Source organism: Neolamprologus brichardi, chromosome 5, assembly GCF_056152115.1.
Source record: "Neolamprologus brichardi isolate AB-2024 chromosome 5, ASM5615211v1, whole genome shotgun sequence".
Taxonomy (NCBI): domain Eukaryota; kingdom Metazoa; phylum Chordata; class Actinopteri; order Cichliformes; family Cichlidae; genus Neolamprologus; species Neolamprologus brichardi.
In genome coordinates, this window is record NC_142108.1 from 22,693,681 (window position 1) to 22,708,973 (window position 15,293).

A 15,293-nucleotide genomic window follows, 5' to 3' on the forward strand; every position below is an offset into this window, starting at 1 on the left:
ATTGTTTTTAGTCATCTCCATTTAGGACTTTGCATAACTGCACGGTATGAACTGATTGGTCATCATAGCAAAATTATCAACAGACATACCAATATGAGTATGTAGTCATTCATTTCAAGTGAGAAAGCAATTGTCATTTCAACTCAAAGTACACACTGTACAAAGTAAATGTATCAGACTAAAAGTGATGTCTTTTTCTGGGAGTCAACAATGACCAGCAAAGAAGATTATTTCAACGGAAATGTAGTATGACATGTAGTATGACAGTATGGAAAATAACCACATTAGTTGCCTTATTAATTTAATTTGAAAATGCAAAAAAAAAAAAAAAAAAGAAGAAGAAGAAGAAGAAGAAAAAGACACCAACAGCATGAACATGTACATTTTAAATGAAAGTAGAAACTGTCCATGAGGCCAAAGCTATCCCTGTTAATATGAGAGTGTCTGTGGACTGAATAATTTTTGAAGCAAGCCTCAAGTGGCCACTGGAGGAATTGCAGTTTTTGTCACTACACTGTTGGTTTGCCCACAGTGTAGCATGCCCCTTGGACATACCTAATGTGATTATCATTTTCATTTCTGTGGATGTGAAATGCAAAAGTCTATGATAAGAAAACCAAGTGAAGTAGTGTAATTGAAACAGTTAAGCATGCAAATGAAGAGAGATAAGAGGAGTATTTAACAGGTAAGATAACAGTACAGGTCTAGCTTTTTTTTTTAAACAGCATTTTAGGATTACAAGCAAAGTAAAGTAAATATACAGTGCCTTTACTGAATATGCAATGCGAGGACATTATAACATTGGAAAGCTCTCACTGACTGTATGCCTAAAATATGTTTTCTATCTTTAAACAAGGGCGTTTCTTCTTATTTTTCATCAGGCAGATTTTTCAGGTAACAGTGATATGGCTGAAGCTAGTCCATTTATCAGTTTCCACCCAGATCACTTAAAAGTTATAAAGAACCGACCAAAAAGTACTTTGTCATAGCTGGTACTCTAAGAGAAAAATAATTATCCGAGGTAATTCTCAGAATGTGTAAGGTCAATGAGTTCATCACGGTGCTCTGGAAGTGAACCGTTGCTACTCACTTAGTAGCAAGTCATCGAGGTTGTCCAATCACAGAGCTTGGAGCAAGAAAGTAGGGAAAGTCTGTTATTTGCCATGCTGTAACCAAAAAACAACACCTTGTTACATGAAAAACTCTTTCCCATGCCAATAGTTAGTTTCAAAACTCTTATTTTTTCTTAATATTATGAGTTGTTCTGTTTCTCAAAGCAGTAAAATAGTAAACATCCTTATCCTCACCCAGCTGCTTTAGCCTGCCAGTGACCTTATGCCAGGTTCTTAGTTAACGTCTGTGCCACATGGACGCTGCCCATTTGCTCTGAATAGATAAAGCAGCAATTTATTGACAGTTTGCAGGAGCACAGTGTGTGTTATACATAACTCAGTGTTTACATTCAGTGTTACTCCCCAATATGCAGAGTCTATGTCCTTGAACTATATAAAATGTTGAATATATTTTTCGTCTTAATGAAACAACAATGCATTTTAAATGTATTACACGTGTCTTCTCCCGCTGTTGTACTGCTGGCACAGTGACACATATTTGCAAAATAAACAGAAAATGGGATCTACTGAAAAGGCTTTCCTCCCTTCACTTTGTGAAATTGTCATCCAGGTCAAGGCTGAATGGCTTGGCTCGGCTCTCTTTGAAGGCCTGAAAAGAGTTGCTTTCTAAGGTGGCACTTGGAAGTTTGCATTAGAGGTGTTGAATATGTATGTTTCTGTTGTTTGTGCTTTAAAACTAATAATAATAATAATAATAATAATAATAATAATAATAATAACAATAACAATAATAATAATAATAATAATAATAATGCTTTTGAAATTCAATGTTCAAATCCAAATTTAACAGATGTTTGAATGGAGTTTTGTCACATTGTGTCTGTAATTTTCCATTAAAGTTTCTGAGAAATTGCACTGCCCTGAAAATAATAATAATAAAAAAAAACATGTTATTTATCTATTTGTTAATGGCAGGTTAGCCTCAAAACATCAGTTACCAATAACAACCCTTCAATCACCCTAACCCATTTACCAATATGGATAAAGTATGTGGAGCCATAACCTTATAAATGGACTGGTTCTTATATAGAGCTTTTCTACTTGGAGCACTCAAAGTGGTTTTTAGAGTTTTTAGTTATTTATTTTTTATAGTGTACATCAAGAGTCTGACGGAAACAGACAGAATATAGAAAGACAATTATCAGTTCCTTATCAAAGCATAGGATCACAAAATAACAGAAACATCTTTTTATTCACAACAAAAACTCTGTCAGGCAAGTTAGTTTCGATTTAGAGTTGAGCTTGACTTGTTTGTGATAACGTTTTGTTAGTTTTTTTCTATTGTGAAAATAAAAAAAATAAAATGAAATAAACAAATAAATAAATAATATAAATGTGGCTACACATTAAAAAGAGCTGCTGAATCTGTGTTACCACAAAAGGTGTTATCTCGTAGAGATCGTTTATTTCCACACGTGCACTTCTTCGCCTGTCCTCGGCCGCGTGTAGGGAAGTGGAGCTAATTCAAGAACGCGCTCGAAAATCTGAGCGCGTGCTCGTGAGAGGCGGATAAGACAGACTAAATGGAGAGCTTGGCACTTTAATATCTATTAATGCTGCATGTGATGCTTGTAAACACCAACTTTTTTGTTTTTTTGGATGGCCCAACATAACCTTTAAAGGCATGCTGGTTGAAGTAACAATAACTCTAACAACAAACAAACAAAGGAAACAAAGTATAGCCTAATTTAGCAACAATTCCTAGATAGGACATGGAAAAATAGCTTAATTTAAACTACTATCATAAATATAATCATAACTACTAGCTAGTGAATGGTTATATTCATATCCTGATGCTTTGCAAACGCGCAGTTAGCCTTCAAAAAAAATCCGAGTGTGCTGCTGCACCCTGAAGGCACCATAGACCTCTCCTGTTGCTCAGAGAGGAGGCAAGCCGGTGATTTTCCACTGCTGCTGCTTCTCTGGTCCCCCAGTTTTAAGAGACAAAGGTCAGGAAGAGAAGCTTATAAATAGGCTTAAATATAGGCTCCCGACGCGTTCAGTCCTCAGTCGCTCTAACGGACTCAAGAGGTCACGGACAAGACGAAACGGACAAGGGACGGCGCTCAAAGGACATTAAAAGGACAAAATAATAGAGGAAAGCACATCAACATTGCAGGTAAAGACAAAATGCACCCTCGTTGCACACCTACAAAATATTTCACGGAGAGATGATGGTGTATCTTACATGCATTCTCTTATAGATTTTTTTTCTAAAATATCAAATTACGATTTTTGATGTTTTGACTTATTTTGATTTTGTGTCTGAATGGAAACATTTCTTTTTAAACCCTGAGGAACAGAAAAAAGTTCTTGTCCATTTCTAAGTTAAATCCATCGCATGTGTTTCATTATTATTGCTGGTTTTACTGATGGCAGTGTATACACGAGATGTCCGGGTGAAGATCTGTGAGGAAGCTGTGGGGTAGATTTGGGTGAAGGCTGTTCTCCCCTCGTCGGTGAGCGAGCGTTTAGGAAGGATCACTGGTGGACTTGTGTTACCCAGATGGCTACAGTGTCATTTTTTATTATTGAAATATGTACAATTATCTGTTTTCATCAGTAGCTTTGTCATCTATGAGATGTAGCGGATTCACACATGTCTACGTCAGATGCTTTTATTTTAGAGGATCTTATTAATTTCTACCATTTGCTTGCTGTATTTATTTATTTTAAATCGTCTTTGTTTAGGATGGCGAGCAGCGGATTTAGTTCTGTTATCTGATTATTTGCTTTTACAGCCTACGCGAGTCTTACAGTCTTTGTCTCTCTTTTTTATATACACATATGTCGCTTTATTCTTAGGTCCATGAATATCCACATTATTTAAACCAAATCAGAAGTTGTATTTTTGGTCATTTAGTTTTATTATATATAGACTTTGTTTCGAATAATTGCGTTGCTGAACTAAAAAAGAAAGGGGAAGTGAGACGAGAAGGCGGAGATGCTCGTTTGTCGCTCTGAAAGCATCACACGCTGCTTCCCCTTAAAACGTCTCTCTCTCTCTCTCTCGTCCTCTCTGGTTCTTTTTCTTTCTTTTCTCCTTCGCTTAATTTTGTCTCCGTAACTGCACCATTTGTGACAATGAACGGGAGACATTTTACCGTCTCCAGTAACAAGTGCATGTGCAGCGATCATTAGCTTCCTATTGGTATTTAATTGTTAGAGTATTGAGAAATTACGGTTTTCGTCTGTATACGTGAATCTTACGCGCTTCGTTCGGTCTCGCATTTATTCACAAGGGGTCGCTACAGTGGATTGCTCAATACCGGGGACCTTGTGTTAGGTGAATGGGTAAATCACTACACTACAGGGCTCTTAGGTGTCTTACAGAGGTTGGAAGAGAATAAAAAGATGATTACTGGTAGCCTCAGTGTGCCTTGGAGGGGGTTGGTTCTGATAACAAGTAGTTATTTCCTTTTTGGGTTGGTTTCAGAGTTGGAAATTTACCCAGGATTTTTAACTCAGGAAGATGATAAAACCTGGAATGGAATATCTTTCACAAAGAGACCTTTACAAAGCGTTTAGGAAACCATACCGAATGGAGAGAGAAAAAATCTTATCTATGAAGTTATTTATACTATTTGAGTTTGAAATTGGATATTCAGCCTTGACAGAATTGATTAACAGTTGATAAACAGTGTGACATCTCCCACACAGACCATAGATTTCAGTGCAAGGTTAGATTAATAGTGTTTTCTTTTTTTAATCATTTATAAGTGTCAGTTGCCAGTTCTTGTTAACTTTTAACTATATTTGGGGAGCAGTCTCCTGTGTTTAAGAGCTCGATGACACTGAGTGGAAATATACTGGTATATAGGGCTAGTGTTAGGATTTGACAGAGACATTTCTGTGTGTATTTTCTCTGCTAGTGGCCTTGAGTTTAATCTAATCTTGACTGATGTAGGCAAAAATCTCAATTAACTGACGTCTGCTGGCAAGTGACTAATTTCAAGGGGCTGTAAAAATTTATGAAAATCAAGAAGTGTTCAGTGGTTCAGTCTATCAGAATCATATACCCTCATTCTCATGTCTTTTTATGAAAGCTGGCAAACTTTTCAGTCAGTTACATGTTTGATGCTGTCATCCGTATCATGTGGGATGCGGGACAGTGGAGCTTTGAATAATGTCAGGAGTGATGTTAATACAGTAGGGTTGGAGTGATAAAGAACGAGAGTGCACATAATGAGCTTAAAATGCCTGCAAAAGACCCCTACGCATGTGACAGTTTATGGGTCTTAACAGACTTAAAAGGCACGTGAGTTTGAGTGCTGAGTTTGATGTGTGAAACTCTCGAATAGCACTGGAAGCTCAGGATAATGTCAGAGCTAGCTGGTTAGCAGGGACTGATCTTTTCAAATTAAGAGAGGTGATGTTTCTGTAGTGAAGGGATTTTGAATTGTGTTGTCCTCTTGGATGGAAAAAAATAAGTAAATGACTAAAAAAAAAACCTTTCTGTGTGTGGGGAAACACTGTAGCCTGTCTGTCCAGAGATGCACTTTTTAGATTTTACACCACGCTTGTCTTTGTCTTTTATATTTGTGTTTTAATATCTAATCTGCAAAGTATATTTCAATTTTAATATGTTTGTTGTATTGTAAATAATAGTCATTTATGTAAGTGAAAATGTAGTGGGAATTTGTTGTTCCCTTGTCTGACAAACTACTGCTGAAAGCTGACGTTTCAACTGTAGGCTGTTGCTGTTAAATGATTTATTAAGTCAGTAATCTCAGGGTAGTGGAACGTGCGTGTGTGTGTGTGTGCATGCATGTGCATATTAGTAAAATCTTAGTCATGGTGACAACAGCACTTTTTACAGATTAAATCTGAGAAAGGTGGTGCAAACGTATACTGACGTGGAGGATGAAAATATAAACTGTTGCATTGCATGTGCTAATATCAAACATTTATGATCAGGTGGCCTTGACATCAGACATGCCGCTCTAAATATTAACCAACTTGAACCGGTAAGCAACATAAATTCATACCATTATGTTAGTCCACTATGAGCTCATTGCTGTTGGAGCTGCCCCATTAATCTTGTATGACTGTATAAATGTGTTGAGGTCTCAGTTTGAACATTTATTTAAAAAGCATTGACAGCTTTGAAAGATCTTATTTATCTTGGCTATTGAAGGTGAAAACGACAACGATAGTGATTAACACCTTATATATTTGTATATCAGGCTGATGAAAATTGCATATGTGCATGCGTTATCATGGTGATTGACTTTAATACATTTCATGCAAGATAACTGACAGAAGATAAAAGATCAGCATCACCTTGTGGCCAACAAACCAGTTTACCAGGAAATGTAGAAATCTTGGATTCTTTTAAGATTTCCAAAGAAAGGATTAATCAAAACAAGAAATGAAAAGCAAACAAACAAGACACTGAGAAAAAAAAATTGCATAATATATTCCAGAGAACTTGAAATCAATACTTCTGTAGACTTGATGAATATGGTGGAAGTTGCAAAAAAACCCTCAAGACAAGGGAGATATGCTAGGGTTTATTCGCTTCTTGTGGTGGCAGGCACCACCACAAGATTAAAATCTGTAATTACACTCTTTTGAATACTATAATGAGTAAAATAGAGCTTCAAGTGCTATCCTTCAGCCTCGTAGTAGACAAACTTATGGTATCAATTTGAAACTCCTTCGTCGCCTTGTTTTCAAGTTATTGTATTTACAAACTTGGGTGTCCACAGCGCCAGTCTGTTGAGGTGACGGCGATACCCCATTGGCCTTTTACAGCTGACGGGTAAAAATGAAAACAATGAAGTTACAATGTATCTGCTGGACATGCAATTTTGAATCTGTGAATGAGTTTTCCGTGGCAACTTCCAAGAAATTTTAAACATCTCTGTTAGTTTCCCACATATTTGATATGAAATGGTTCATGACGAAAGTTTCGGTTAAAACCTTGCATTATTCTTTCATAATAAACCTCAGCTTATCAGGAATCTCTTAAAGGTTAAAGCACTTCTTAAAAACCAAAATATGACCAAAGTTTTGGGCAAAACTTGGAAATTACAGAGATACTAAAACAAGCCATAATCTTTAAAGTCCTTGGATGTGTAATTGTTAGATCCATATTTGCAGTATGTGAATAATTGAAGCTCAGCTCCACTGACCTGTTAGAGTTTGTAGAACTAGAGTGGAAAAAAATGTTAGCAGAACTGACAGTGAGTGTTAACTGTAGCTTGATAAGCCTTTTGGTAACTTTTGATAACTTTCTGTTGCCTCACATGCTCATACTTCTTGTGATTCTTGGTGTTCAAAGAAAAGCCTTTAGTCTCTTTTTTGGTCCATCAGCCCAACATCTATTTTTGTATTTGTCTGCATGTGACTCTCACATGCCGTTACCTTCTGTAGCATGTTTAATTTTTAGTAACAAATGTGTACACGGACCTCACTGTTTCTTTTTGTCTTCATGCCATTGTGTTTTCAGCGTTCCCCATCCAAGTTAATCTTTAACAGCTTTCAGTCACTCTTTTCTTTTTCCCTATGTTCCACCTATTTCTCACTCTTTTTTACTCATATTCACTCTCTGTGTTTCGGTTTCTTTTCCTGTCTTTCCTTTACAAGTTTTGTATGATCATTTCTATTTGTCTGAAATGAAAATGAAAAGAGCATCGAGAAGTGTCTGTACTTATGCAAAATGAGGTCGCATTAATGGGGGAAAATTGTAAATAAACAAGAGTGTCTAAAGGATTGCCTTATAGAAAAGAACCATAGTAAAATTAAGAGGGAAGGTAGCTATTGGAGGGAAACAACAGAAAATTTGCAAACAAGGACAAGCTGATTTAAAAAGTGACCCAGGAGGAAAAGGGTCAGTGATTACAAGAAAAGGGGGTGGGGGCAGCAGAAGCAAGCTGTGGAAATAAGGTGTGGGGGTAAAGGGTCGAGACTTCTGAAAGGCCCTGTGGGGGTTTGAAACATGAAGGATGTATAATGAAGAAAATGTAGAAAAACTAAAAGCAAAGGAGGTCAACCAAGATGATGAGAAAATGGGAATTGGAAATGGTGGAAAGGCAGAGAACAGCTGGTTTTGTGTAGCATCTCACTGTGTTTGGAAGACTGCTGTTGATTATTTTGTTAGTGAAACGTCCAATCTTATCTCTAGTCTTTGGTAAAATATTTGAATCTGTCATCCTTAAGCCCTAAATCCAATAATTCTATTCATTGCTCATAAGCTAATAGGCTGAATAGCCTAAATAGCTCATTTTAAATTATTGAAATATCTAATATTGACATGTTTGTTAAAAGCACAGTGTGATGAGCGTAAAAGAAGACTTTAACAGGAGACAAAATATGGGCGAGGAAAAAAGAAAACAAATATGCAGGGGATGAGTAAAAGAAATGTGAGGCAAAAAAAGAGGAGAGTGGATTTAACGGGCAGCTGCAGCCAGCCCAGTGGAAATGTACATGGTCTCAAAATAGGAGAGTGTGTTATGTAAGTACTTTGGGAGTGTAGTAAGTATGTGAAGTCACTGAATGCATATCCAGAGCCTGGGTCCAGTGAGGTCCACCCTCACAAACACCAGCACCACACAATGGTTCTCTGTTGTGCAGAAACTTTTGGCTTGAACTTTAAATCATCCCACAATTCATAGTGGTTTCCAAGGCCAGTCTAACTCCGTGGGAGTCATGTTATAGGAAATTGTGGAATAGCAACATTCCCGTGAACAGATTGGATTCAGTCTCTTTGAAATGATGCCTTTTTCTTGGGATGAACCACCTGAGCAGCTAAATCTACAACTACACATGGTCACCACTCAATTACTTCTATTTTCCACCACTTATCTGGGTCCAAGTCTGTAGTGAAAGCAGACTACACAAGATAGCTTTACCCCTCTGCCACATCATCTATCTCTTCCTGTGAAGTCCTGAAGCACTCCCAGTGCAGACTGAGTACACATCACTTCAGAGTGTTCTCGGTCAGCCCCAGGATTTAAACGCAGTTAATGTGCCTAGAAGATCTAATCTTAGAAGGGCCCAGGAAACATTCTCATCAGATGCTGTTTTTCAGTGATGTTCAAGGCGATTCATTGCAGTATGCTGAATCACTAGAATCAGTTAGTTCAAAAGAATTGTTCAACAAATCGTTCAGCTTTGACCGATTTGTACTCACTGGAATTCAGCGCAGTAACATTTCTAGTTAAAGGAGCTAGTGCTAGCGATCATAATGGACAAGCTAAATGCTATCATAATTTTTGAGATTTTAATGATTTCCTAGCTGAAAATTGGGGAGTAGTACTAATATAACTGTCAAGTCTTTATTTTTAAAAATTATTTTAAGCTACTCTGCAATTCCCTCCAAAACATGAGAGGTGATTCTGGCTGTTTCAGCAACTGATTGTCACTGCGTCCCTTTAAGTGATGGGCCACTTTACATTCACTGTAAAGTACTTAAAGTTACAAATCATTCAAACGTAGGCCATTCCCCTGCAGTAAAACGATGAATTACTTTTGATTCTCTACACGCTTTCCTAATACAAAGAAGTTCATTCACTGGCCCTGCTGGGAACTTGAAGGTATGTGTTTGTCTTCGTATGACTTTGTAAACTTACATCATGTTGTAAGTTTAACAACATGATGAATTGGATCAGAAAACAATGGCCTTCCTGTCAGTGTATTCCTGTGAACAAACGACTTAAAACACTTGGCGAGCAAATTATTCCTGCATGTTCACCAGCACCTGACTGGGGACAAAAAAGGTCATTTCAGGATATAATTCTGTTCACTTCACAAGTTGAACTCCTTGCACAAAGCTCAATAGATTGTTGTACATAGCATATATGTAGTACAATGTCTTAGGCCGTCCATTATACTTTACACTTCCACAAGACTGTTAGCGCCCCCAAAAGCTTAATCATCAAATGGTCAAAGTACCTATGTACCTGCCAATTTTTGGGAACTTTAGATTACATTAACTGCACCTATGCCATTTTTCCTTGCTTTTTAGCATGTTGTTGATAATAGAAGTGCCCGATTTGTCAAAATGTTTTATTACTGGATGATTCCCAACTACTACACTAGTAATTTCCAAAAGAACTGGTAGTACACAGTACATCCCAGCTAAACATTTTAATCTTGTTGTGCTTTTCTTTTTATATATTTGATTTAACTTCACCCCAGCTATTTTAGGCAAATGGCTTCACTCCCTGAGTCAGTTTATTCAGCTTATTGCATTAATTCCTGTGATGTTGCAACACAACAGAGCACATTGCAGTATCACGTGAATTCCTCTTTTGTCTACTAGCTGGTTTCCTTTTTCAATTTAATATCTTAATCCAAATATATACAGGTATAATGTCACATATCTAGCAGAAAGTCACTCACACAATATATGCCAGTTCTCTCCTCCTAGCATTACTCATTAACTTACTATAGGAAGTTATTCATGAAGATAAATATATGTGTCACTAACTGTGAAATCATTAACTTGTTTGAAATGAGAGATGGTATTGTACAGGGCTGTTTGTACTTAGTCAACCAAATATTGGCAGAAAAAGCTAGTGTTTAGGCATGAACAGCTTTTTCCCCAATTGGTTGAAGATATCTGCTGATGCCATACACCAATACACTAGTCTTAAATTAACAAGAGGCTAGGAATGATCCTTTATGTGCCTGATTTAATCATTGATTTACTAACTTATTTCCATTAGTTAGTTTGTGTTCATTATAAGATTTGTAGGCTACTGCTTAATGCTGCTATTAAAAAACACAGTAGTTTCTCCTTTTGTTTCAGTGTGAGTGTGCCTCCCTTTAGTTCTAGTCACACACACAAATAATCTTAGGTTTCTCTTCAGACTTCATAGCTTTTGTGGCTTAGCGATCTATAAGCCACTCAGATAACAGATAACTCTCTTGCTGGGGTAAATATTTACCCACCTTAGTGTACATCAGTACGTTACAAGCATTCACCCATCAATATAGTTGGTCACAGGATAATCAAAAACAGTGTTTCTTACCTGCTGGCTGCTGCCGGCAACATCCCATGAAGGAGTGGTGGCCATCCTTAACCAAAATGCTCATTTTTAACTAGTAACAACCCCCCCCCCCCCCCCCCCCCCCGCCCAAATTAATTTGACGCTGTTTTTTTTCTCCAAACAACGATATATTATATGAAGACAAATAATTTATTCAAAATAAAATGTATTCTTTCATTAGTTTTTTTTATATGAAAACTTAGAATTTCAGTTTCAAATCACTTTTTCAAATGAATAAAACATTTGACCCTGATTTAGCTTCGTAGACAGGTGATCAACACCTTATTCTGCAATAAAAGCCTTTAAAGAAATGTTACACTGCACATGACAACAGTTTATGTCCAGTCACTTGACCACAGTTTGTGTCCAATTTAAAAACAAATTCAAACAAAAAAGCTGTAGGTGCAACTAAAGTGAAATACGTCCATGCTGTATCTGATTCAAACATAAGAATCATGCATTCTGACTAACATTCCTGGGTCTGGTAGAGGCAAGGGGGAAAAACCCCAACAACTTTAATTTAAATATCCAGGTAAATATAAACTGGAACCAAAGCCTGTATCTGCAGATAGCCACGGAAAAGTAGTCTTTCCTTCAGTTTTACCTTCTGTAAATATCATCCTGAAAGACACAATAAGATTGAAAGATAAAGACAAAGAGCTAGAGGGTGCAGCAACCTAGCACATGGAAAGAGAGGGATGTGGCATTTTCCACAGTGACAGACATCTGCTGACTACTAACTATGTCAGTATCTTCCACGACTGTCTTTGTGTCTCTCATTGTCATTGCTGAATGGAAATTTACAGCTACAGTTGTCATCGTAACCCTTATAATGTTCAGCCAATCACAGCGCCATATTAAATAGTTTCAATGAGGAAGTGCCGAAGAAGGAAGACTAGTTTTACTGTTTCATCTTAAACGTGTTACCATATATTCAAATCTTTTTATCTTGACTCTGATCAGTTTTAGCTTTCATTTGAACAAAATGCATTCAAATTGAACTGTTTATTTTTACCAGCTTTCTTTCTCATGTGCTATTTAGTAATGAGGATTAGACAACAAAACCTCTCAGTGAGCATTCAAAAAAAAAAAGGATACAGTTCTTTTTGGGGTGTTTTTTTTTGTTGTTGTTTTTTTTTTTTTGTCAGTTATCAGTTCCATGTATCCAACAGAGAATTTTTTATGCACTTATTTACATGACCACAGGAGGTCTCCTAAATATTCTTGGTCATTTTCTTCTTAGAACTGACAAAAATGGAGGATGCCTAACCTGATGGTTTATGAGTGGGTGCATAACCTGCTGGCAATGCCTGTGGGAATGATTACAACTGATAATAGCCATTCAGTGGGATGGTTTGTGAAGCAGATGATAATTTTACAACTTCCTGAATCTTAAGCAACTGTTAAGCAGTTTCCCTGCCTCAGCTAATGTGTTTAGTCTCACAGTTCTTTGTCTCCAGTTCAGTCCCTTGCCACAACTGAAAAAATCAGTCTCAATCGTTCAGTAAAAATGCAGTGCATTCATGAAAGAAGGCACCAAAAATAATATATATATATTTTAATTATTATACATTAATAATATTTTTGTTTTTCATGAATGCAGCTCTAACTTGATCTCTTCTTTGTCTTCTGTTTCAATAGAATGGCTCAAAAAGAGAAACTTCAGTGTCTGAAAGACTTCCATAAGGACACTCTGAAACCATCTCCCGGTAAGAGTCCTGGCACCCGGCCTGAAGATGAAGCAGAGGGAAAGCACCCCCAGCGAGAGAAGTGGGCCAGCAAGCTGGACTTTGTTCTGTCTGTTGCTGGTGGTTTTGTTGGTTTAGGGAACGTCTGGCGTTTCCCATACCTCTGCTATAAAAATGGTGGAGGTAAGGCTTTCAAATGCTGCAACAATTTATGTCAACTCATGGGGGTCATATTTTTAGGTTAATGGTTTCCCTTGTGTTCCCCATCTAGGTGCATTTCTCATCCCCTACTTCATTTTCCTGTTTGGTGGAGGTCTGCCAGTCTTCTTCCTGGAGGTCGCCCTGGGTCAGTTCACCTCCGAGGGTGGCATTACCTGCTGGGAGAAGCTCTGTCCCATCTTTACTGGTATGTAGTCCCTAATTAGATCCTCCCTGCTCAAATGATGAGCTTTTTCTTAGGAATCATATTATAGGTGCCCACGAAATCAGTTCTAAAATAAAGAAACTGGAGATTATGGTGGTGGTTAGATGGAGTGTTCACCCTAATTAACTCTGTCTCGGGTGTAACTTGTCTCATGAGGACTTTCCTCATGGAAATCCATTACTTACTGCTGTTGAATCAGTAATTTCAGACACAGCACCTTAACTATTTTATTGAAATCTTGTGTATTATAATGATCATAAAATTCCAGTTATTGACTTAAAAAAACCTTTCTTTCCATACACCTGCACTTGTACCTGTACCTGTGACTTCAGCTTCACTCACTTCCCCTTCTTTTGATAGCCCACCAATTTGACTGAATGCAGAGTACAGGCTTTCCATATCCAATCCAGACTGAATTTTTCCAGACCTCTGTTTTTTCCACTGAGAAATGGCTGTGTAACATAAGGCTGAGTCACACCAGGTTTTCATCCAATCAGGCTGCTGAGACTTTACCCTGCAGCCGTTACCAGGCAGCCAAGCCTGCACGGGTACACCAACATACTGAGGACTCTATTGTGCTTTAACCTTCTCTGGCTCACACCTGCCAAGAGGCATTTCTTCAGTGTACTCTGACAGGTCCTCTGTAGTTATTTTTTTTCCACTTTACTGAGCTCAAGTCTTTTCTTTTTTCTTTTTCTTCTTTTTTTTAAATTCTAATGTCTTCTTTCTCCTCCTGTTATTAAATGTCTTGTATATTATTTTTCCCTACTGTTCTTCTGTCCTGGGCATCTCCACTTCCCCGTCTTCATTTCATTCACTGTTCTTCTCACCTCCCCCTCTCCTCCTGTTCACTACCAGCCAAATAAGGTTAATGTATTCCTCCCTGTCTGTTCAATTCTGAATAGTCATTTTTTTGTAATATTTATACTGCTCCATCTTCAGCAATTGCACATTAACAGTCATTATTTCTGAAATGCATTCATGGATTTAGTTCAGAGCTATAAACACATTCATTTCTTTCTTATGATCTTAATTATTTACTTGTCCTGCTATTCTTGCTTTCACATAAATACACAATCTTTCTTCTTTTCAGACACATTATCCTCTTGCAGTCTTGTACATGGATATCAAAGACAGACACACACACACACACAATCTCTCAAGACAGTGTACAGAGTGTCCTGAATCACACGTTGTTATGGCAACAGCGCAGCAACACATCAGAGAGATGATGAGAGAGAGAGGGAAAAAAGCAGAGCACAGATCTGAGGACCAGACAGATGGATTGACAAAAAACAGGAAAAGGTGGAGAGGGATTTAACAGAGGAGAGAGGTTTGAATGGAGAAGAGCAGAGAGAGTGAGGGAATTAGAGGAAAAAAGGGGGGGGAAACAAAGCATGGTAAAAGCAAAAGACAAAATAGAGGATATGAGTGAAACAGAAGCGAAAGGTCTATACTACAAGACTTAGAAAAAATAAAAAAGAACATTATAAACAAGGGGAGAAAATCCAAGCAAAAAATTATCAAATATAATATGGACTTACTGGTATTTGTTGTTGCAATATATTATGTTGTGGGTTTAAAGTGAAATGTGATGTGATTAGCTTGGATTCAGAAATTTGAACTGTTGATGGCATTTTTTTGGCTTTAAGGCCAAAGAGAGGCCAATAAAAACTGAGCAGATAGTATTAGATGGTGTTAGACAGTATTAGATAGTATTAGTAAGGAATAGAAAAACAGCAAGAACTATAGACCGCATCTCGCAGTCTTACACAAATAAATTACTGCTTCTGTGTAAACTGAAAGTTATGAGGGCTTGAAGAATAAAACTGTCATTGAGTTGTTGTGGCTAAACAGAACATGAACACAATGTCAGTGAGGGTAAACAAAATTACAACTTGGCCTTATTTGATTTGAAACAAAGCTTGGTAAAACACATGGGCGGCATCGTTGTGATATGTTATTCATAAAATGAGGTCTTCTAAGGTCAGCAGATGAGTGCAAGATGTGACGTCATGGAGGAGGGCACAGCTCTTTGTTTGATTTGCAG

General features: G+C 37.4%; 1 protein-coding gene across 2 annotated transcripts in view; it reads left to right on the forward strand.

The window, feature by feature from the left end:
• Nucleotides 1-15,293, forward strand: part of LOC102783068 (sodium- and chloride-dependent taurine transporter-like) — a 71,731-nt gene that overhangs the window by 37,382 nt on the left and 19,056 nt on the right. The window contains exons 1-3 of one of the 2 annotated variants that reach the window (XM_006783011.3): nt 3,029-3,252; nt 12,773-13,002; nt 13,091-13,225. In XM_006783011.3, coding sequence (XP_006783074.1) covers nt 12,774-13,002; nt 13,091-13,225 — 364 coding nt within the window. In that variant the 5' untranslated portion in view covers nt 3,029-3,252; nt 12,773. Of the gene's footprint in view, nt 1-3,028; nt 3,253-12,772; nt 13,003-13,090; nt 13,226-15,293 lie in introns of those variants that run through there. The other variant, XM_006783012.3, reaches the window with a different exon arrangement.